Below are 24001 nucleotides of genomic sequence, written 5' to 3'. Positions count from 1 at the left end.
CATGACGTAAACAAAAGGAGCTTGGGAAGGTAGTTCCGACTGAGCACATCGAGCCGAAGCACGGCTGGACTGTCGCACAACAATATTACTCCGCCTCGGTCTCCATGGCAACCTAGCTAGTAGCATAGCCATGATCAGCTTCAATTACTTCTTGATAAACAACCAGTGACGTGCGGTGAGGTCAGTGAGTGGGTAGGCACTGAGTTCTGAAAGCCAGATTTCTCTAAACCTATATATTGTTAAATCAAAAACAATAAACAACAAACAGGCACGCACGGCCGATTTCAAATAAGTTCCTCCCTTTCTTTCTTTCTCTCTCTCACTCACTCACTCACTCACTCACACACACACACACACACACACACGGGACGTATATGAAATGTCACGACGGTGACTTCAGGTTTGCCCGTAGCCTACTGTAGTTTGGTCTAAATGATTAAACATCGCATCCATCGACTTAACGGACCCGTCCCTCACACCGAGGGCCGAAAAAACGTAAGGCAACAAGTCAAACCTTCGCCGATTCAAACTACCGGTACTACTTCTATTCAACTTAAAAATAAAAGACAGCATTCATCATTATGTAGGACTACAGCATAACTGATGGCAACTCCACTCCATAAACGTTATCTTAATAGATAAAGTACCAGTAGCATATGCCCCATGGACCTGTCCAGCATCAGAATGTAACCATTTACCATCACATTGCAGAGCTTAGGTTTGTCCGTCAGTAACAATGAAAACACAACTGCTCAATTGAATATAAAATGCAGAATGGATTGCACTCGGTATCAATTCATCCAACTTTATTATTAAATAAACCCCAAAATAGTTTCTGACTCACCAATCTGACTCCCTGGCTGTAGAAATAAGCAAGACGATAGTAATCCAGTGACAGTCTGACTGACAGCACAGCTAGCTAGCATCCTTCCGTTCATGTAGGCTACCTGTCCGTTTGAAATGCTCGAACATTGTTTGTCCCTGTTGCTGCTGTACACCGTCCAAGGCTGGCGCAGGCCTTTCTCTTGCTATTCATTCTGTTCCTTTTTAAATTATAATCCAATTTGTTAAAATTCCTCCAGTCTGAAATATCTGCGGGCACGGCAGCTGCAATGTTGACTTAAAAATCCGCGGGGGTAATGCGACGTGAATGAGCATAGCCAACGTAATGACGTTGGCCTAAGCTGCGTAAATGTCTAGTAATATCTCGATTTTAATTGGTCCATGAATGATATGTAATGTAAAGGCTTATGTGGCATACCATTTACGTAAAAAAGGCACAAAGAATTATGCTTATTTGCGTACATGTTAAATAATACAGAATCAATTTTTTTCCCCTTGCCGTCCACAATGAATAGGCGCAAAGGCACTGATTCTTTGCCGTACACAATGAATGGGAAACAGCAAAGGCACAATATTTTTTTGGCATAACTTTAACTGCCACGTTTCGAATCAAAACGTCTACACTTTTTTAAAGTAATCGCGGATTACATGTAAAGATCCAAATAATTAACAGTAACAGTAATAATACAAATATAAGTTTATTAAATAAAAAAAATATTTTATTTTATTTTATTTTTATTTTTTTGCACACGGCGCCAGGGTAGGCACTGCCTACCCTGCCTACCCTGACCGCACGTCACTGTAAACAACATCGTCAGTATCCATGTGCCGCGACACAAGCTGCTGTTAGTGTCCGCTACATTTACAGTCATTAGTGGGCATAGAGGATGGTAATCCCTACAGTTTACACTTCACAACGGGACACTTAAAGTCACTCGCCATTGTCTCTCTGCTGCTGATTGAAATGCATCAGTCTTCTCTGGTGTGCAAACTAGCGGAGACTTCGGAGCATGTTTTCTCTGGTGTGCAAACTAGTGTGTGTGTGTGTGTGAGAGAGAGAGAGAGAGAGAGAGCGAGAGAGAGAGAGCGAGAGAGAGAGAGAGAGAGACCTTGACGCTGTGTTTTAATACGGCTGGACGCACTCCATGTCCGGCTTAAAAAGTGGGGGGGACAAAATGAGTCTTGACGAAAAGTGGGGGGTACATGTACCCCCCATCCCCCCCGTAATCGACGTCTATGGATAAAACGCTGCGAAATTAAAAAGTACAATAAAAAATGTATTTGAAAGAAAATGAAAAAAATATATAAATGCTAAAATGTAAAAAAAAAATTGGAAATAAATTGTGTCTTGTGTTTTCTTATCAACATTTATTTCTTGTATGTTGCTTTGTTGGAGGGAGCTCAGTCTGAGATTTAAGAATTGAATCGCCACTGACTTTGTTGTGACATGATAGATAATCAAACTCAATATTTTAGCAGTTTATTAACAATACTCATAAAAAATGTGCATTTTGCAAAAAAAACACAGCTTTACATAAAGCCCAAGTCCCAAAGACAGCATCCAAATGCAAATTAACATTTGTATTCATATGTTGCTGAGCATCTCTGCAGGCCATACATCCTGTAGAAACAACAAAAAGACAAAAATATATATTTAAAGAATTTGGTAAATTTCAAAATGCTGGTAAACATTGTCTTTATAATTCTGTTCAGATTTTACAAGCTTTTCTTACGCTTCTGTTTTGAAGGTCTCGCGAGATATTTTGCCTTCTTGAACACCTTCCGGGGATTCGTTAATCTCCTTTATGCCCAGAGTGGTGAGAGCTGTGGGGGAAAATATTGTTTTTGTCATTTGCTTCAGTCAACAGTTAGCCTGGTCCAACCAGACCATCGTACTTAATTTCATTTGTACAGACTACTGAAGGGAAAATGAAATTTGAGCGGAAGTAGGTAGGCGGGCGGAGCCAGGCTAGTCAACAGTGGCATTAGTCTGAAAATAAAGTTCCTATGATCTTACGTGTGGCTGTAATAAAGATGGATTCAGCGATTCTGGAGATTGCTTGTCATCCAAATCACTTTTTTATCAAAATCAGTGAATATTTTATATTTCTTCAAGATCCGCTTCCTGTCCATACTTCACTGAAAAAAATCCAGTGTAACTTACTACACAGCCTAGGCTCTGTAAACATGCCCAGATAATGTCCATAACTTGTGCTCACCCTGTTTGTATTGGGGCAAGGTGATGTATTTCTGATTGGCGGGGTCCAGTATCCTGTAGACTGCGTCCAGGTTGGCGTTATTGAACAGATTGGGGCCTTTCACTCCCCTCTGCTTAGAAAGCTTCAACGCTTCAAGCTGCTCAATGAGGAACGCTCTGGGTTTCTCTGAACAAAAGAATAAATCACAATAAGTCAATAAGTCACTCACAGCTTTTCAGGTTCTCATTTTGTGTATTTGGCAATGAAAACACTTTGTAGACAGTGGGCCTGTCAACACTTTGCCCATGCTGGAAACAGTGCAGCCAACAAATGGTCGTGTGTTAAACCTGCAGTGTGTAGAATTTTGTGTTTTATTTCCTAGCAGATTTTGTAGAAAGTAATTATAATATCCATAAGTACATTTAATTTAGTGCATGATAGCTGAAAAACATGTTTTGAATATTTATTTTTTCCCTTAGAAAGGGTCTCATATATGTCCATATTTCTGCATATTTTGGACCAAGGCCTAGTGCCGCCATCTTGAAAGTGTCATAGTTGGAATGTCATCAGGTGCATTGTTTAAAATTTAGAATTGTTCTTTTCCTTGAAGGCCACTGTAGCTTCTGTTATTATTCGAAAGGATTGGGGTTACCCAGGGAGCGTTGCATTCTAGAACTTTCTTGATGATGTCATGTTACACACTGCACCTTTAAGCAGTACCTTCAAACTGTTATAATTTGTATTTTCTATCTATGTGTGTATCTATCTTCTATCTATGTATATATGTATCTATCTATGTATCTATCTATGTATCTATCTATCTATCTATGTATCTATCTATCTATCTATCTATCTATCTATCTATCTATCTATCTATCTATCTATCTATCTAGTTTAGCATCTGGAGATTCCAAAAATGCAACACAAATCCAGCAGAGATTACAGTTAAATTAGAAAAAAAAATAAAAAATAAGAAAAAATATAACTATAACTATAAACTTGCTATGGTAAAATATGCCTACCATGGTTTGGCTAGGTTGCTAGCTACTGTATTTTCACATAGATAGTATAATAAAGATTTTTCAGCACAGGACGTAAATATTAGGATAAACATGAGGAATGAACTCTAACCGGGTCTGTGAAAGAAGAGCATGCTGGTCAGGTTGTCCATGAGCTCGAAGATTTTGTGTTTCTTCAGATAATCATCGGCGTCTTGTTCTCTCTGCGTCGCCATCTTTTCCCACTTCACTTTTTGTTTGAGCTTGTTGCTATGATACACCAACCTCCAACGGTTCGGGAGGGCGCGCGCGCAGCAACGCACACGTGCACACAGTCGTTCTTATTTGTTTATATTTATGAGTTATGAGGTCTCGACCCACACACTCATCAAATCACTCAGACAAAGTTAAAGTAGAACAGGTTTTAGTTCAAGTTTTATGACTGATTTTTCATTTCCACAATTAAAATGCCAATAATACTGAATAATTTGCATCACAAGTCCCAAACAACGACCAAAGACCCAAAAATGTTTCATTTACAAGTAGCCTATGCAATACAGAGCATAACATCTTTACATTTTGGAAGCTGGGAAGAGGATGTTTGGCATTTTTTCTTGATAAAATGACTTCAAGTGATTGATTAATTATCAAAGTTTCATTAGTAGCATAATAAAATACTTTCACCGTGAAGTAATGACAAAGAGGTTTAGTTTGATATTTTTATTTCAAACATAGTTTGTTGGCAGAATAACTTTAGCAGTTACTCTATGCTCATCAACTTTGATCACATGATTCTTCACTCTGTCTCAAAAGGAAAACACATTCAAAGATGGATGAAGAGGTGTATGACCAACAACACATTCATTTAAATGGTAGCATAAACCAAATGATCTTGTTCCGGATAAGCTCTTTATCCCGAGACGCCAAACTCCAACGGTGTAGCATTTGATTTCACTTCATTATGTCCCATTTGGAAACAAACACCAAACACAGAAAAATATCCACCTTCAGATGTCCCAGTAAGTACCTCACTCCCAGGCACGTGGCATCATTTAGGTGTTGGAAAAAATCTTGACATAGTCTGTTTGATTGAGTGAGTGTCCATCACTCAAAGGATGTACGATACACCCCATCAGTCTGTTTTTGCTTCTGCTTTGAGCTGCTTCAACGCGGCAGCCGCAGCCTCTTCTCTGGCTCTGTAGCCTCGCAGCTCAGTAATAAGCTCCCCGGGCCGCGGTGGTTTCTCTGGTATAGTCTGAAAGACAAAACCACAGAAAGCACAATTTAAATAACGCTCTGAAGTATTGGCTTGTTTGGTTTGGAGGTTGAGAATATGTTGTCACTGTCACATCAAAGCATTTTTTATCAAAATTAAACTTTATTTCTATGGCACGTTTCTCACAAGGAATATAACACAGCGCACTTCACTGAAAGCTATTGAAATATATCATACTGGAAAAACTTTCAGTGATCTAAAACATACAGTGATCTAATACATAAACAAAAGTCTGGCTTTAGTTTCCACCTGAGTTTTTTTGGAGCATATTCTAAGGCAGTAATATTAAATGAATAAAAGCAAATTAGTTTAAAACCACAAAACTGTCTAAATATGAATGAGCATCAACAGATATTTCAGTAAAAGCTTGAGTTGTCCCTCACCAGATCCGGTAGATAGTACATGTGGACGCACTGAGCGCCTGCAAACATGGCCAAGGTACTGGCAGCGAACATCCTCAGGTAGCGAGGCCAAGACACTCCGGCTGGCATCTTCAAAGCCTGCCTCCACCTGGGGGGAGAGAGGAGGGGGTAGGTAGACAAATAAAAACTATATTCCTATCCCTTGCCATTGTTGGAGAAATCATTATAAAGATAACTTGGACCATGGACAAGGCTGCCACAGCTGATGGTTTGAAATATATAGGCTTAGTCTCACAGTTGGTGTTGTTTCTGTGTCCAGCTCAACTAACATAAGAGTTGCTTAGGGAAATGCCTCACAACACAGAAGGCATTATTGTACTGTATAGCACACTTTGACCCAAAGGTGCCTAAATGATCTTACTGTCGTCTCCTCTTTATAGCAAGTGTGTTGGTCCCAGGCAATGGACTTTCCTATTAAAGGTGCATGTTCTGCTATAAAAGTGCATGTTTGAGTTTTCTTCTTCTCACCCCTTTTCGAACAGGTAAAGCAAGTGTAAGACAGTTTATTTTCATTTGTGGTTTTCATTGTGTGTAAATATTACTTTATTGTAACTGTCCACTTGTTTAATTTATTTTATTGTTTATTATTGCTTTTTTGTCTTTTATTGTTTACTTGTTCGAAATAAAAACATTTTCAATTCAATTCAATTCAATTCATGTTCTGTCAAACTACTGTATGTTATTGATAATGAACAAAGAACCTCTCTGATCAGATCTTTGTATTAACATTACATATTCAAGAAAGGACAACGGAGACTCGTCAAGTTATTCTTTCATTCAAAAATAAGTAGTCGAAGTAGGCTACAGGTTTTCTCCATTCTCCATCAGCCAGAGAGAAGAATAAGCAAGTAGCTCCCTCCTTTGCAACCTGGTGCCAAGTCAAACATGATGTCAAATCCTATTTCTTGAAAATGTCATGCAGTAGAAAGTGTCTTGAATGTGTTATTGTCTGTAAAATGTCAAACTAGTGTGTACCATTATCAGGGCCATATATATCACAGAATTTGGTATTATGGTTAATCCTGCATCAACAGCTACTATTAGTATTACCTTTAAGGGTTTCTAGTTTAGTGCATTTCATCAGATTAATATTTATACTGGCACACTATATATATGATTGCAATGTTATCCACAGTAAACACAGGTACAGCACATAGGTACAGCAATGCTACTGTTAGCCCTGATGTAACAGTAAACAGTTTGGATAAACCGAATCTTTTGAGAAAGCAAGAGTCATACACTGCCATAAAGTGAGACCTTACCTTGTTTATTTCACTGTCCGTTGAATAAATACCCGCAATGTGGAGCTGATTTCACCATTTTAGACCAAACTTCCTACAGTGTCATTGGGAAACACAAGCAGGTCATGCCGTTTAGCTAACACGGAGATCATGTAATAGAGTGGCGAGGCGTCACTCCGCATAATTCTACGGATAAAAGATTTGTGCACAGTTTGTGTATTTGTGGGCTCCACTTTTGTGAATATGTGAGATAATCTGGATTGCAATTGCCTTTTCAACACTTTTTATGCTGTGTATGTAGTTATTTTAAGGCTGCGTGTTGCTTATCTCGCCATGAACGTCAGACCATTGGGCCATTGTGTGATGTGCTCTTGCTCGCTGTATACATTAAGTCAGGTTTGAGTTGGAGCAGTTACATAAAAGTAAATACTATTCTGGATATCCTGGAGAATTTAATTATTTACTTGTTTTCTTATTTTTTTTATTTTGTGAGTATTTTTTAAAGGGGTCCTGTATTTTACCCTGAAGTGAAGCTCTTTATGAACACACAGGATCTTTGTTTGCTATATTCTTTTACAGTGTTAATTCGTGGTGCTGCTTTTATATATACGGGAGCTGTCGCCATCTAGCGGTAGTTTGCACGAACTCATACAGTCTGTGCGCCATAACTGTAATCCAGTGTTCACTCCTATGGTTCATTCCTGCACAGTTGGACAGCTCTTATTTAGACATAATTGCACATATTTACCTTTTGATGATATTTTGATTGTACAAAGTCCATTCATATTCTTTTAAACTTTCCTATTGTGTTCTCTATGTTAACGTTATTGTATTTGTAATGTGTGCACCATCAGACTACGGTACATTCCTTGCAGGTGTGAAAGTACCTGGCAATAAAACTGATTGTGATCCTGTTAATGTCTCTAATCATCCTGGTTGATCATTGCAGTAAGACTCCCACACAGCGGGGGGCGCTGCACCTTCTCTCAGCATGAGGAAGTATTGAGCGTTTAAATGGTCTTTGTTTTGGGAGGAATCCCAGCCATCCCAGCCCCCCCTTTTCTCCGTAATATTTGAAAAAACTAAAGAACAAAATGTATGGCAGGTATGTTAGTATGCTCACACACCTTTCTGTTACATCGATGTAGGTCGCGTGCCTTTTCAAGACAGCTGTGGGCGCGTTCAATGTTGTTTTCCTCCCGCAGCAGCGTCCGTCCGTCCGTCTTTTCTTTGTGCCAGAAATGAACCGAGTGAGCAGCAATAATCTACTACAATCCATTCTTCAAACAGCTCACATCTCTCAGTGTGTTCCGATGCTCTCGACAGCAGAATGAATGTTAATGTGTGTTCAAGTAAGTCAACAGTTAAGATGGAAGAAAACCAGTTCACTTCACTGACGGTACCCACGGATTATTTTCAGCAGTGGTGAGTTTGGTGTCGGAGGTGGCAGCAGGGTCCTGGGAAAAACTTCTCCTGCTATGCATCCCCCCTCCACGTCTTCATTTTCATGCATGAGATGCAGAAAAAAAAAACATATGATTTGATGCACGGCACCATGCACATCTGTATACTTTTTATCAAGGCTTGTAGCAAGACAGCTTAGTGACAATGTTTAGGGTAATGACCTGTCAAAATGTAATAAAATGCTCCTTTACCACATGGAATGTGTACAATTTTACAATGTGATAGTTTAGCAATTTGTGTAATTGTCCTTACATTTTTTTTTATATGTTACTACATTATCCAGCCGTTATTACACCATCACTTGCTGCATGCTTCATAAATACACCTGTGAATGGTAGACTGGAGACCGCCATAAAAGATATCCCACTCACAATGCTTTTGCGAATCCTATCAAGTGTTTGTATATCTTCATTGCATTCTGCTCTGCCTTCCTGTTGGCGTTAGAAGACTTATTTGTGGATGCAAATTAGATGTGCAGTAGTAGGTTGTATCCTAAAAACCTAATCAATTAAAGCCATTAGAACTAATCTTAGAGCTTGGCTTAAATGCACGTGCAAAGTATGAAATGCAGAGAATACAAACCGGTGAAGGTCAGTGCATGACTGTCTGTAAGTATTTGTGTCTCGTAAATTTGCCTCACTTGCTTCTTCACGCACCCCGTCGACATAATCTGTCTTTTCTAGCCGTGGTGGTCCTGTGCTGTGTTTGGTTTTTCTACTTTTGCTCACCTTGCTTTTGTTTCATAATTTCTTATGTCTTATTTTTAATGCTTTTTCACGCCCCTGTAAAGCACTTTGAATCGCCTTGTTGCGTGTGAATTGTCCTACATCAATAAACCTGCCTTGCCTTCCTTTACCTCCTGTTTTAAACCTTTCCTCCCTCAGGTACCAGTCTAGCCAGCAGCACCCCGAGGCGCAGCATGGGATGACCTATCACAACATGGGTTACTACGGCGAGGGTCCCAGAGACGAGCCCGTTATGGCCGAACTGTCCGTGCACCGTGAACTGCAGCCTCTGTACCAGGACCTTTCCTGTCCCAACGGTCCCAACGGTCCCCCAGCCCAACAGAACCATTACCAGGAGCTAGGAGCCTACAACCAAAACTACAGGCAGCCACAGCAGCAGCAGCAACACACACACCTTCAACAAGCCCAGCATCAACACACGACACAGCAGCATCAACTAGAGCCCAGTGTTCAACACCAGCCTCAGCCCAATGCTCCATCTCAAGGTACGGAAGACATTTTTTTTTTCATTTTTGTGGGCATTTGTATTGCTTTTATTGGATAGTTTTTTTGGGAGAGAAAGAGCTCAAATTGGGCAGAGAGGGGAATGACATGCAGAGAACGACCACAGGCCGGATTCGAACCTGTGGTCTGCTGCTTCTGAGGACTGAGCTTCTATTTCGTTTACTCACTTTCTATTCAACACATTCAATACGGAGAGGACACAAGATGCAATAACGAGGACACTTGATTCAAATGATAGTCCCTTCAAGTCAGTTGTGAATGTTATTATAAGGATAGTCCATTTCCATTTGGCATGGGTGATATCCTATTTCCTTTCCCTGAGTAGGCATGTCGTTCTCCCCTGCCCAACTATTGCAGAATGTTGAAAGTACAAGTCGATAGGCAATGCTTTATAGACAATAAAGCTCCTAAATAGCTACCATATGGTACCAGGTCACTGCGACCTCAAAATATGTAAGGTTGCAGTAACCTTTGACCTCCAAAATCGAATGAGTTTATCTTCGAGTCAGAGTCGACATTTGTGCAAACTTTGAAGAAAATCCCTGAAAGCGTTCATGAGATATTGCGTTCATAACTATGGCCGGGACGGCATCTGTCTACGCCATTGTCTGCTGTTTTTTCTCTCTCTCTAATGACTGAGACTTTTCTTGAGAATTCACCACCAGATGTCTTGGTCTTTTTATCAGTCACTGTCTTACCTTAGACAGAATCCAATGGGGATCTTAATAAACTAAACTAAACTAAACTAAACCTCATAAAACTTTTCCTTGTGTGTGTGTGTGTGTGTGTGTGTGTGTGTGTGTGTGTGTGTGTGTGTGTCATAGCTGTGACGCCCGTGAAGAAGAAGCGCGGCCGACCTCCCAAACACCAGGCCGAGGACGGGAAGACGCAGGAGGAGGAGGACGAGATCGAGGCCGCCAAGAAAGCCAAGAGAGCTCTGAACCGCTTCAACGGCATGTCAGTGGCTGAGGTCATGTCCAAGACTCTGCCAGACGTTATCACCTACAATCTGGACATTCTGATAGTGAGTTATTTATGAAGGGGGACCGACCGAGCCTATGACTAGTATGTTAATTTGAATAAGAAGCGGGGTTGTGCGTTTAGTGTGCATAACGTACACAAAGAAAAAGGATTTGCAGACAGTCTTGTCAGTGTGTCTGTGTCGCGAGGTTTTTCAGTCACACTAAAACTACTGTGTCATTTTCTAGGTCTGTTGCCATGGTAACGCCTTCATGTTTTTTTTTTCTCCTCCACCAGATTGGAATTAACCCAGGACTATTGTCAGCCTTCAAAGGACACCATTATCCAAATCCGGGGAACCATTTCTGTACGTTGGAATTTCAATTTCACTACTGACTACAGGGGCGGAAAGAACATGCCAGCTTTCACATTTTGCCCTCCCTCTACTCCGTGTGAACCCAGCGTGGGCCCATCACTAGTTGTTATGCAGCGTGGATTCATTCAAAGTCATAGTTTCAAATACAACCAGAGATCCCAAAGCGTATAAACAGCAAAACACATTATACTGAATTACAGGGAAAAGTTATACAATGATGCAAATTTTTTTTTTCTTTTTCTGATGTATTGGTGCAGATGTAAAAATAGCATCCAGGGTTTTTTAAATATTTCGCTCCGTTCCGTAAATAATTGATCTTAAGTGATTCACTGCAACGAGCAGGCATCAGAATTCACAGCAGGCGTGACACTGTTGCACCGTAAAAAAAATATTTTAAGGGGTTAATAAAGGGAATTATCAATATTTAAAGGGACAATTAAACTTTTATGAGCGCCATTTTTAACATTCATGCCAGTGGCGGTTTTTGCCCGAGACGTTTTCAAAATGAGCTGCTGCGGTAATAGTCGGTGCACAGTGACTTCATAGGCTTTTACGTCTAGCAGCTCAATTACCTTACCACAGCGTCTTTACAGTGTAGTAAGCACACACTTGTTGCTTTTTATGAGGAATATTTTAAGTGTATAATACTATTCTTGGGTTTCCTTTGTTGTATGCACCAGTTATTGTTATCCTGGCAAGGAATCTGAATATATAGGGTTTTCCATTACCCTACCTTTACCCTTTACAATATATTAGCAAAACTGTCAGCTTATTTGTCATGTCAAGGCACACTCAATTATGCACATTGTCCAGCTTAGTGTACAGATGTGGTCCCGTAGATTCAGTGCAAATTCCATAACAAAACAGTCCTTAAGCCATTATTAAAGCTAGTCTTGGTCCAGTGTTATTCTAAATGTATCTTTTTGTGTCTCGAAAACCACTTGGCTGATTCAAATGTACAACTTTTTATTTTCTGTCCAGGGAAATGTCTGTTTCTTTCCGGTATAACCGAAGAGCAGCTCAACTTCAACCACGACATGACGCTGCCGGAGACTTACAGCATCGGCTTCACCAACATGGTGGAGAGGACCACGCCCGGCAGCAAGGACCTCTCCAGGTCAGAATATAACTAGTACACACTGATATATTATTTTTACTGTATATGAATACAATTTGACTTGAATTTTTTATGTATACACTTCAAATTAGTTATATTGTTGCTCGTATACAGTAGGATGCAGAGTTAGTGTAACAGTAAGTAGTAACTAAGGCTGGATTCTAAGATCATAAACAGTTGGGAAGAAATTAGCTTGATTTTATTTGTCATCACAATTACTTTGGACGAACCAGATCTATTTTTTAAGTGTTTATCGTACATGCCAGTTCTCAAACACCTGTCCAAAATGAACCCAATGCAATCCAGTGTGTCCCTGAACCAAGATAACATTTACACTGTTTTTATGTCCCAGTAAGGAGATTCGTGAAGGCGGCCGGCAGTTACTCGACAAGCTGCAGAAATACAAACCTTTAATAGCAGCTTTTAATGGGAAAGGTACAGTTCTCTTCACTGTTGTGTTTTAATGGTTTATTTATGAAATAATGGGATAAGTTATTGTGTATTGACATGTTCATTTTGGCAGGTATTTATGAAATCTTCTGCAAAGAAACGTTTGGTGTGAAGGCAAAGAATCTGGAGTTTGGTCTGCAGCCCTACAAAATCCCAGAGACTGACACAGTACGTTGTTGAAACTTGGATTATTACTCTTAAAATATACTAAACGGCGCAAACAACACAATCCTCATAGAGTGTTTACTTTCACCTAGGTGTGCTACTTGATGCCATCGTCAAGCCCGCGCTGTGCCCAGTTCCCCCGCGCACAGGACAAGGTTCATTTCTACATTAAGCTGAAGGAACTGCGAGACCAGATGAAAGGCCTGGTGCCCAAAAAAGAGATTCAAGAGACAGAGTACTCCTTCGATCTGCTGCTAGCTAAAGGTAAACAATGCAATTCATGTCATTTTACAAGGCGAGGCAAATTAGGCAAGTCGTTTTTTTTTTTTTAAAGGTGCTGTAAGCGGAATGGTTCTTTTAGCTAACTTCCTGTCAGTTACTGCAGTTAGCAGTCCCCTCGCTCGTCCCTACGTCACCACATTAATGCACTGCGGTCTTAAGCAGCGAGTTATCTAGCATCATCTCAGATCCATAAGTGTGATAAAACATGATAAAAACCATCAAAACAGACATTGGGAAGGATTTTTACCTGCTCCGCCATTTTAGGCGCATAAACATTCACCAATCTGTTGCTCTGGCGTGCACCGGCAGTGAGACCATGAGTGAGACGGGTGTCGGTTTGTACTGTTCTCTCTTGTGATTGGATCCTCCAATAAGTTTATTTGCCTATTACAGGCAGAGGAGCTGGCATTATGAGACGCGCACATTATGAAAGTGATCACTGTATGAATAAAGAGCGATTTCACACTTATGTTAACATAAACAAACCGCTTACTTCACCTTTTAATATAGCACATTTTATACACAGGTAATTCAAGCGGGTAGGGCAGTCGTCCACTAGGTTGCAGGGTAGGTGGTTTGCGCTACATGTCGGAAACACTGAACCCTAAATTGCTCCCGATAGTTAGCTTGCACCTCGCGTGGTGGCTGCTGCTATCAGTGTATGAATGTTAGTGTGATTGGGTGAATGTCTAAAAAACAATGTAAAGCGCTTGGGTCTGTGAAAAAAAAGGGAAGAGCGCTATATGAGTGGAGTCCATTTACCATTTATCCTACTGGAAGTTTAAGTGTGTGCTCATTTTTCTAGGTCCTGCTGGAACATGTAGGCTCCTAAGATGATGAAATGCGGATTTTGTTATTGACTTTACATTCATATTTATTCAATGAAGGTCTAACTCGTGGATGTTGCATTTGTTTTGCAGAGGACGCTAAGAGAATGGCAATCAAAGAGGAGCAGGTGGATCCCGAGTATGAAAGCTGTGGCACGCTTCAAGACGGCGCGAGGCAAAGCAGCAACTGCTCCAACTGAGAGAGACCGGGGAGGAGAGGTGAAACAAAACGCCGGTCTGCCGTAGCACACAGGTAGCTATCATGTAGCTCTTATTACATTTAGACGGGTAAACAGTATCAGGTGCATTATAATGTAATTACTATGCGATAATGACTACATACCACTGTGACTGTTAACCTACTTAAAGTATTTTAGTTGATTTACATACAATACTGACATTAAGTGACCACTTGTCTTGAGAATGAAATTATGGCACTGTGTGAGAGTTTGTTGACCTCTAGTTATACTATTGAGCAGTTTTTGCAGACATAGTTGACGCTATACACATTCCTTCCAATCGTTTCACAATATTCCACTGGTCTAGAAGTGGCTGTAATGTGCCAAGATTTTCAAGGAATGCCCTGGGAAAAGGAATCTGATTGCAAGTGAACATGATTGAAAACAAAGCAGTTTAACATTTGAATGAAAATTGGCCTTGTTAGTGTATTGTAAAAAAGGAAAACATTAATTTTGTTATTTTTAAGGCCTTAAAGGAGCTGTAAGCGGAATGGTTCTTTTAGCTAACTTCCTGTCAGTTACTGCAGTTAGCAGTCCCCTCCCTCGTCCCTACGTCACTACATTAATGCACTGCGGTCTTCGAGCAGCAAGTTATCTAGCATCATCTCAGATCCATAAGTGTGATAAAACATGATAAAAACCATCAAAACAGACATTGGGAAGGATTTTTACCTGCTCCGCCATTGTATGCGCATAAACATTCACCCATCTGTCGCTCTGGCGTGCACCAGCAGTGAGACCATGAGTGAGACGGGTGTCGGTTTGTACTGTTCTCTCTTGTGATTGGATAACATTTCGGGATACTACATAAAGATTAATTGCTTATTACATGCAGAGCTGCTGACAGAGAGATCGGCTTAATGAAACGCGCACATCGTGTAAGTGATCACTGTATGAATAAAGAGCGATTTAACACTTATATTAATATAAATAAACCGCTTACTTCACCTTTAAGCCATGGTTCATTAAACTATATATTTTGGGTCTTTTCTTGAAATACACTAGTTAACTAAACTATTACTCATGTATTGGTTAAATACTTATAAAAAGCTTCTACGAGCAGAACAATCCATCTTTATTAATTGTTGCATATTTGCAGAAATGGACATAGCGGACAACACGACCTGGAACCAATGCAGCTGGAGGTACTCACTCCACAGATACCAGATTTCAGCTGTACTAGTAGCACGATGCTCCAAAGAGGGTAAAAAAAAAAAAAAAAAAAAAAAAAAGTAAACATACCTCTGATGACACCACCGAAGAAGAGAGACAGTTTGCTGAAGCATCGCAATGTGACGCACAAGGGAAGACGTCCCCACACAACCAACGGTTACATTTTCTAACTCTCAAACGGACTGTGCATGTTTTCAGTGTCATTTTTTATCACTATTTATTGCATTTTGTATTGTATCTGTGTCCAGTGACTTATTTTTGTATTTTCAAAGAATGACATTTTATGATTTATCAGCGGTATAAATAGGTAATTGTACTCTGGAATTTCTAATCTGTAATTACAGAGTTATTAAATCTCTTCTAATGATGGTACATTTATTGACTCGTTGTTTTTAGTCATTTGTGTGAAGCTGTATCTGAACAATGTTTAACCTCTACAATTTAGATTAAGCATATAGCTGCAGACAATTGCCAACTTTAGGAAAGCTGGAAACATCAGGATAACAATGACACATGGTTTCAATCATCCAATTTTAATTTGTTCATAATAATATATAGATATATTTTTATAAATTATGGTTTCCATTTGTGCAGGGAAAATGCCTTGTTAAACAGAACTGTACACCCTGGCTTTGTTGAGGCACAAACACAGCACTATATGGGAAATATTTAGGGCTTTAAAAAACTAAATAAATCACAGTATATAGTAAGATACACTACATATTTTCCCCTGTAAAAAAAAAAATGCCAAACATACCAATACCATGATGTTTTATCAGGTTGCATTGACACATGTTTGCACAAGCTCCTGTTTGTAACATTGGTTAATTGAACAAAGAAGTAAATCCAAATCCTTAGTGGAGCTGTGTTCATTTTAATTATGTGTTTTAAAAATCAACAACAATGAAGCTAAACTTAAATGTGCCATATCTTTATTTGTTTATTATGAGAAGTATCAATAGTTGTTGCCCTCACTAGAAGGAATGCATGGATGGGGTAAAAACTCAAAATATACAAACAAACTCATATCATAACTGCACCAAGCTGGAAACATTGCCCTTTAAATATTTCAGACTATCAGCCAATAGAAAACAACCTCACAGAGTTTAAAAGTCGAGCCGCTCATACTAATGTTAAATAAGGGGGATTCCGTTATGTTTGGTTTGGATTTAAAGGTGCATTTAACAGTAAAAACACCACGTTCAAACTGGTAAGAAAATGTGTTATAGTAGATAACTCCTTATATCTAGAAATGTTCTTGTTGTTGACATTTTTATTGTTTATAGTCAAATATGAACACCCCTACGGCTTAGACTTGGGCTCTTCCGGTGTCAAAGTTGACCGGCGTTGCTGTCATGTCTTTGTTGCCTCTGTTGCACCACAGATGGTGTGAATAGAGGAGCAGGATTAGATGGGAAAAAGGCAGTTATTTGTTTAAAATAAACTCATTTAGGCCGTTTCCCCCCAAAGGTTGGTAATTTTACTTCAAATATGTGTTAAATGTGTGTCGTTTTCTTTGCTAGGAGGCTTAGTGGACGCGAAACCATTCATCCATGATATGTTAGCTCAGCAGCTAGCGGCTAAAATTAGCTGCACTTGTGGCACAGCTAGTGAGCTGTTGTTAACAATATAAATCCTTTTATCGCCTCAAATAGGAGACATGTATGATTGAAATCAGATAGCTCGTCCCTTCTCCTGGTAGCAGCATTTTAAAATCTTGTTATAAAATGTCAAATTGTAGCTGGTTTTCATTCTAGTTTAGCCGTTTAGCTTGCTAGTTAGCATAGCCATTTAAAGATGGGAGCAAACATTGAGCAGAATTGGGTGTTTAGGATGTCTATTGTTGTATTTTTCATGAAATATGGGGTATGCTAATCAGCGTTATAACTTCATTTAAACGTGTAATCGCCATCTGAGTTATCCTTTGTTGATTTTTTTATGTTTTGGTTTATCTTTTGTTGCTAACTTTTCCTGTTTGGCACATGCATTCAGTTTCAGACACAGGGTTCCTACATCTTATTTAAAAAGTCTTAAAAGGCATTGAAATAGTTAATTTAAAAATACAAATAAAAAGTCTTAATTCAATATTTCAATAGTCAAATGCTAAATAGGATTGTATCAATCACTTTTCTTTTTGCAAATTTAGATAACCTAGTAACATCTGATTTTTTTTTTTTTTTAACCACATTTAAAAAAGTTTGGACATATGTATTTGATCATATCACGCAGAATATCATCGGAAAGCCTGTTCATTTCCCATTTGTTATCATCTTGCATTCGTGGGATGAGCAGCACAGCTGATTTATGTTGGTAGGTCCCAAATGAAATGTGGCCAATTTGCCAACTCTCTTATCAGTAACTAGAAATTAAAAAATGTAAGCAATTTTACACTAGGGAAATGAAAAGGTTTTCCAATGGTATTGGACATGTTGTAATCTGGTCACAAATAACCAGGATATGATGGACCGAACGCACATTTACAAAGTTTTCTTTGTTGTTTTTTGAGTGTAATGCGAGTTACACATTTTCTTTACAGATTTGTTTTTATTGTAAAATATTTTTATTATTTTAATTCCAAGTTGCATTAAAACAAGCTTTAGTCTTAGAAACTATAATAGTCTAACTTGCCTTTGGCTGTGGGAACCCTGCACACACTGCCAGCCTCTTCAATATGCTAATCCACATGTACATAAACCTAGATGTTTTTTCCTTCAACATGCATATTGATTTATTCAATAAAGTCAAACCATCCCCCCCCCCATAAAAATGGATGAAAAGATGAATGGATCTTACCCTGTTGTGTCCCCGGAGTATCTTCAACAGTGGTGAGTCATTGAGTCAGAATATTACATCAGACAATCTGTCTATGGCAAAGTGCGAAGAGAATGAAATGAAAGCATGTGCGCCCAGCTGCCCCGGCCGTTTGACTATTCTTTTACCATTGTTTTCATTATTTGACAATTTGGTTTGTGCAAAATGAATGATATTTTACAGCTGTTGTATATTCTCCTTTTTGACTCCTTTTTGTACGAACTGCATAACTTCCACTTCCACATTTTCAGTTTTACATGTCAGTGTTTAAAAACTCAGACGTTATAATCAATTTATCATAAATAACCACACATTTATGAGGATTGACTGATCATCAATCAATCAATCATATTTATAAAATATTTAAAACAAAAGCAAATATCACATTGTTGGTTACACAACACACCGGTCTAACTCGCATCCCACTGCCTTTTATTTTGTTGATCATTTCTCGTTTTTTTTTTTTTTTTTTTTTTTTTTTTTTTTATTCTTCTTCTTCCACAGGGTCCAGTCTGCCCAACAATTCCAAGCTCAACAGAACCAATATTCAGGTTTTAACCAAAACCACCAGCATCACTACGGGGACATGAACCCGGGAGAGTCGCCTATGGACCATATGGAACATCCAGAACCAATGATGGAACAGCAGGAACCAGCCAACCTTTCAAAACGTACTATGATCACTTTTGAATGACTTACTCTACAATATGTACTGTATAAAGTGTAACTGTAGGTTATACCTGAAGAACATCTTATAAAACTACATGGAATTAGCATTTCTTCTAGAAAAGTGTTATGATGACAGAGTTGTCCTTAGGATTGTGTTCTTTTTGCATATGAACCTATACCTGGAATTCATTAATGGTACCAAACGTTCCCTTTTGTCTGTACTTCTCTCTCCCCGTACTAACAAAAATTTAATTTTAAAATAAATGTTTATCCACGGTTGGTACTGTTTATCTCACCACTCTGAACTTGTATTGTAGCCCCCGCCAAGAAGAGAGGCAGAGCAGCACAACCCAAGGAGCCCAAGGCGCCCAAACCACCAAAAGTCCCCAAGGCCCCTAAACCTCCGAAGGCCCCCAAGCCACCTAAAGACCCTAACGCCCCCAAAGCCAAACCCGGTCGCAAGCCCAAGAAGGGCGCCGAGGCTCCCGCAGACGGCAAGCAAGAGACGATCGACGACAGCCCTAAGAAGGTGAAGAAGAAACGTGACCGCTTCAAGGGGATGACAGAGGAGGAGGTCCTGACCAGAACTCTACCAGACCTGCTGGAATACAACCTGGACTACGTCATTGTAAGATTCCACTCTTTTAGGGTTGAAAGATGTGCAATAAGTTATTCAAAAACATGCACTGATTAATTCTTGTTTTTTTTCCAGATCGGTATCAATCCAGGACTGGTGGCAGCTTACATTGGGAGTTGGTTCCCAGGTTGTGGAAATCATTTTTGTAAGTTATGTGACCAGAAACTGTCTTTAATTGTTCAAAAAAAAACTGTGTGTTGTAAAAAAAAATTATCAGAAAAGCGCATATCATTTTGATTGTCTTAAGGTTTTCAAAAATGATGCCATGAATAAAAATGAAGAGGATTACTATGCAAGACTGTTAACATTGGGTTTGTTGGCCAAAGAGATGAATGACTGGGAAACACTTTGTCACTTTCAGGGAAGTGTCTGTTTCTGTCCGGCTTCACTCCCGAGCTGCTCAACCACACGCACGACACCTCGCTGCCCTCCAAGTACAAGATGGGCTTCACCAACATGGTGGAAAGGGCGACACCGGGAAGCAAAGACCTTACAACGTAGGTAGCTATAGACTGTTGGGGAAGAACATGTAAGATGCATTAGTAGTGGCATAACTTATTGACTAGATCGCTCACTATTACAATCATAATGGCTTAAATTCCTGTTCATAATTCTCTTTTTTTTTCTCGTTTCAACAGTAAAGAATTACGTGAAGGAGGCGTAATTCTTGCAGAGAAGCTGAAGAAATTCAAGCCTCTTATAGCTGTTTTCAACGGAAAATGTAAGAACTCTTCTCCTGCACAGCAACAGTTACCATGGAATTATGCTTTAGTCAAAATGAAGTAATATTTCTTTATTACTAATATTGATATGTTTCTGTTTTCCCCCCCCCGCCCCCCCCCCCCCCGCCCCCCTCCACCTCCAAGGCATCTTTGAAATGTTCTGCAGAGAGTTGTTTGGTAAAAAACCAAAGAAACTTGATTTTGGTTTGCAGCCATACAAGATCCCCGACTGTGACGTGGTGAGCAACCCACTGCTTTGTAACTTCACGATTGGTTCCTCAGATATAAATATAAGTTCATTAACCAAGTAGGCCTCTCAAAATGGAGTGGTGTTTGGCTAGACTAACGGTTAAATACCTGTTCAATACTTGTTATGTACTGTTTATCACTAGTACTTGATACCAGACGACGTAATCAGTATCAGCACTGACGAGGGAAAAGTATTATCAAAAAGTCATTTAATCATAGAACATTTAAAATATTTGTTCTTGGTGGAGACAGCGATTCTGGAGAGTGCTTGTTGTCAAAATCATTTTTTGTCAAAATCAATGAATATCCCGTGATGATCCGCTACTTGTCCGTACTGTGTGCGCTAAAAAAAAAATCTGGTGTTAATACACAGCCTACAGTAGACTCTAAACTAGCTAACAACATAGCTAACAACATGCCCATTTACAGAGCCTGAATGTGTAGTAACACTGGACTTCTTTCCAGCACACACACAAAGAACACATACAGGTAGCGGATCATGAGGAGATATTCAACAGCTCGGCAAGTGTTGTCCAGAATTGCTGAATCCACCTTGTTGGAAAAACTACAACAATTTATGAAGAGCTGTCAGTTTAGAAAATGAGAACTTTAAACCACGGCTATTTTATTTAAACTATAGAAACCTTTTTGAAGAATTCCTCTGACAGTTATTTCCCCCTCACACAGGCTTTGTACCTGATGCCTTCGTCCAGCGCTCGCTGTGCCCAGTTCCCTCGCGCTCAAGACAAGGTTCATTTCTACATCAAACTTCGGGAGCTGCGAGACCAGCTGAAGGGAGAGAGAAAGAGCACTGAGGTGGAGGAGGTGGAGTACCACTTTGACCTGAAACTGGCCAAGGGTAAGCAGCAGCAGCAGCAGCAGCACCGATGTGGATGTGTTTTTATTTCAATCAGTAAATCAACAAGAAAGCTATGGAATCAGATTTGCCTCATCAAGAAATACTTAGTGAAAAAAAAACCCAAGTGAAACAAAAAAGTAATCTCATGTCTGTCTATCTCATTAGATTATGTCGAGCTTTCTCAAGATTTAGGAAAATTCCTTTTGAACCTAAAAACATAGCCAAAAATATTGCCTTATTTACGAATTGGAAGTAGTGACCTAGTAGAAGGCCAGTTAAAATTGTTGTGGTGACATAATCAGGTAAGCACAATTAAAGTAGGCCTAACTCTACCCCACTGGGCAGACCCACTGTAAAATGAATATAGGGGAAACACTGGGCTTAATTCGCTGTGTATTTCAGTACATCCTAATATTAAAATCATGCCTTTTTTAGTTTGGTCTCTGGGTAGATTATGTTTGGCATTAATTTACCCTTTCCTTTGTCTTTCTACACCAACAGAGGATGCCAAGAGGATGGCCATAAAGGAGGAGCAGTACGATCCTGGATATGAAGATGCCTACGGCGGAGCGTATGGAGAAGGGAGCCAGGCCGACCCGGCCCAGACCAACGGACACTGTACATTCCCAGCTGAAGAAAACAGAGGTAACATACTCACGCACACACACGCACACACACACACACACACGCACACACACACACACGCACGCACACGCACGCACACACACACACACACGCACACACACACACACACACACACACACACACACACACACACACACACACACACACACACACACACACACACACACACACACACACACACACACACACACACACACACACACACACACACACACACACACACACACACACACACACACACACACACACACACACACACACACACACACACACACACACACACACCTAAACACACACACACTAACTTGAAACGTTTTGCATCTGCACAGTGTCTTCACATTTTTGAAACTTATTTAAGTTGTAGAAATTAAACGACACATTGTAATGATCATTCGAACAGTCGGCTTGTTTACATGAACTTAAGTAGCTGGGTCAGCTAGGGTTAGGCTGTAGTAAGGTAACTCTGTACCCTGGGGTATTTAAAAATAGCAAAGGTATCTATCAACAGTTGGATACGGCTCAGCCCTAGTTACAGTAATAAACATAGTAGATTGTTGTGTCATATTATCCACAGCAGAGGGCTTGAGCCTGTGTGTTGTCTGTCTTCAGAAGGAGCACAGGAGGCGACCGTGCCCCCCACAGCAGAGGGCCAGCTGCCTGACGGACAGTGGATGAACCAGGACTTTGCTGATCAGATCCCAGACATCAGCGGGGCCCCAAAGGAAGCCCCCGTATAAAGGAAAAATACACTTCTTCTTTTTTCCGGTTTTGGGTCGTTTCCCCCGTTTTTTTTAAACTAGTGTCTGAGTGGAATATATACTCGCATAGATGAACTTTTTAGAGAATTTTGCAGAATATTCTGTCTGCACTTTTTATTTTGTTTGTTTTGATCTTGTCTACATCACACGTATGGTCCCCTTCACGGCAGTCTTTTTACATATGTGAAATCAGGGACTTGACAATGATGCTCGACTGCCCTGGAGGTTGTGTATTTAAACGTTTGTTTTGCCTTTTTACTGTACCGTACTGTACTGCACCTTACTGCACTGTGATGCAGTAAGTGTAAACGCATTCATACCTACTGTTTGGACAGTAGATACAACTCAAGATGGTTATTTTATGAGCTCAACAGATCAGTGTGAGCGTTCATAAACCTCTACTTGAACAGAGGGTTTAGCTAACTGATGTTTCTATTCATGGTGCTACAAAAGTGATCACGATGCAAAGTGATCACATGGTGAATTACTGGCAAAGCCTTTCAATATAATGTTACCAAACTCTCACAGGTTTTATTTGAATGAACTTTTTGTTTTGCTTTAGGAGTTTTAGAATCATGTTTATGAAAATGTCATTCACACGGAATTTTTATGAAACATTTGTCCATTAAAATGTCCTGATGATGATTTTTTTTATATTATTGGATTACCTTTCAATCATTTTGTGTCGTTCAGTACAGCACGAAGGGTTCATTTACCGTAGTGATGGAAATTGAGGTGTTTTATTTTGTGGAGAAAACATTAGAAAAGAAAACAACAGTTGAAAGTGGATTCCAACATGCAACAAAAGGTTTTGTGAACAGGATGTCACAGTAACATAGTTTGTATCTTTGACCACTGACATCCCCCAGAAATGACATATTTTAAATGTTTAACATTTTAATTAACTTTAAAATCGTCTCTCATGACCACACTAGCTGACTTTATAAACACATATTCAAATGAGACACTTTTGATTAAAAGATGTTTGGTCAATTATTGTTTTTCAAAAGTACATTTTACAGGATTGAATTTCAACCCAATAACAAACTTTCAGGTAAAGTCGATCATAATTCACTCACCCTACTTCAGGAATTTTTCGAGCTTTGCCTGTAATAAATTCCTTTAATCTTCATATCGTTAAACACAGAGGCTCAGGACAACTGTGTCGTTGCCCTGCCATACTACATAACCAGTACAATTCGCTTTGAAGTATTTGACAAGTCATGTACTTGTAAAACTCAATGTCTACATATGTATTTCAGTTTAAAAAATTACTTTTTGCAAGTTTGTTTAAATCATCCTATAAAACTCTTTTCGTAACAACACAAATGTAAAAGTACAGCAGTGCTATAACACACATTATTAAATAA

The 24001-nt window shown here is 39.5% G+C and overlaps 4 protein-coding genes across 6 annotated transcripts; 2 read left to right on the top strand and 2 right to left on the bottom strand.

Moving 5' to 3' along the window:
• Positions 1-2357: 2357 nt before the first annotated feature.
• Positions 2358-4279, bottom strand: efcab10 (EF-hand calcium binding domain 10). Its single transcript, XM_080027503.1, has 4 exons — positions 4173-4279; positions 3063-3227; positions 2577-2667; positions 2358-2464 (listed from the first exon to the last, which is right to left on the bottom strand). Exons 1-4 carry the CDS (start codon positions 4273-4275, stop codon positions 2416-2418), a joined length of 408 nt encoding a protein of 135 aa, XP_079883629.1. The 5' UTR covers positions 4276-4279; the 3' UTR covers positions 2358-2415.
• Positions 4280-4633: 354 nt separating this feature from the next.
• On the bottom strand, positions 4634-7123 carry uqcc6 (ubiquinol-cytochrome c reductase complex assembly factor 6). The gene is made up of 3 exons (XM_080027546.1): positions 7000-7123; positions 5699-5825; positions 4634-5294 (listed from the first exon to the last, which is right to left on the bottom strand). Exons 2-3 carry the CDS (start codon positions 5804-5806, stop codon positions 5172-5174), a joined length of 231 nt encoding a protein of 76 aa, XP_079883672.1. The 5' UTR covers positions 5807-5825; positions 7000-7123; the 3' UTR covers positions 4634-5171.
• An 879-nt stretch (positions 7124-8002) lies between these two features.
• On the top strand, positions 8003-15653 carry LOC307250823 (G/T mismatch-specific thymine DNA glycosylase-like). The gene is made up of 10 exons (XM_080028054.1): positions 8003-8403; positions 9327-9673; positions 10517-10716; positions 10950-11019; positions 12010-12145; positions 12498-12580; positions 12669-12763; positions 12853-13024; positions 13963-14122; positions 15208-15653. Exons 1-9 carry the CDS (start codon positions 8309-8311, stop codon positions 14067-14069), a joined length of 1305 nt encoding a protein of 434 aa, XP_079884180.1. The 5' UTR covers positions 8003-8308; the 3' UTR covers positions 14070-14122; positions 15208-15653.
• A 971-nt stretch (positions 15654-16624) lies between these two features.
• Positions 16625-23558, top strand: LOC307250822 (G/T mismatch-specific thymine DNA glycosylase-like). 3 transcript variants are annotated; one of them, XM_080028052.1, is made up of 11 exons: positions 16684-16751; positions 18023-18106; positions 18597-18763; positions 19079-19389; positions 19474-19543; positions 19760-19895; positions 20037-20119; positions 20265-20359; positions 21057-21228; positions 21730-21873; positions 22483-23558. In XM_080028052.1, the coding sequence occupies exons 2-11, from the start codon at positions 18048-18050 to the stop codon at positions 22608-22610; spliced, it is 1365 nt and encodes a 454-aa protein (XP_079884178.1). In that variant the 5' UTR covers positions 16684-16751; positions 18023-18047; the 3' UTR covers positions 22611-23558. The 3 variants fall into 3 exon arrangements, with proteins under 3 accessions (XP_079884179.1, XP_079884178.1, XP_079884177.1); XM_080028053.1 differs by lacking the exon at positions 18023-18106 and having other exon boundaries at positions 16625-16751; positions 22483-23557; XM_080028051.1 differs by lacking the exon at positions 16684-16751 and having other exon boundaries at positions 16768-18106; positions 22483-23557.
• Positions 23559-24001: the final 443 nt, after the last annotated feature.

This window comes from Ammodytes marinus (genome assembly GCF_949987685.1).
Source record: "Ammodytes marinus genome assembly, chromosome: 5".
NCBI lineage: Eukaryota > Metazoa > Chordata > Actinopteri > Uranoscopiformes > Ammodytidae > Ammodytes > Ammodytes marinus.
Note: the sequence above shows the minus strand (reverse complement) of the source record. Positions and strands in the feature narration are given on the sequence as shown.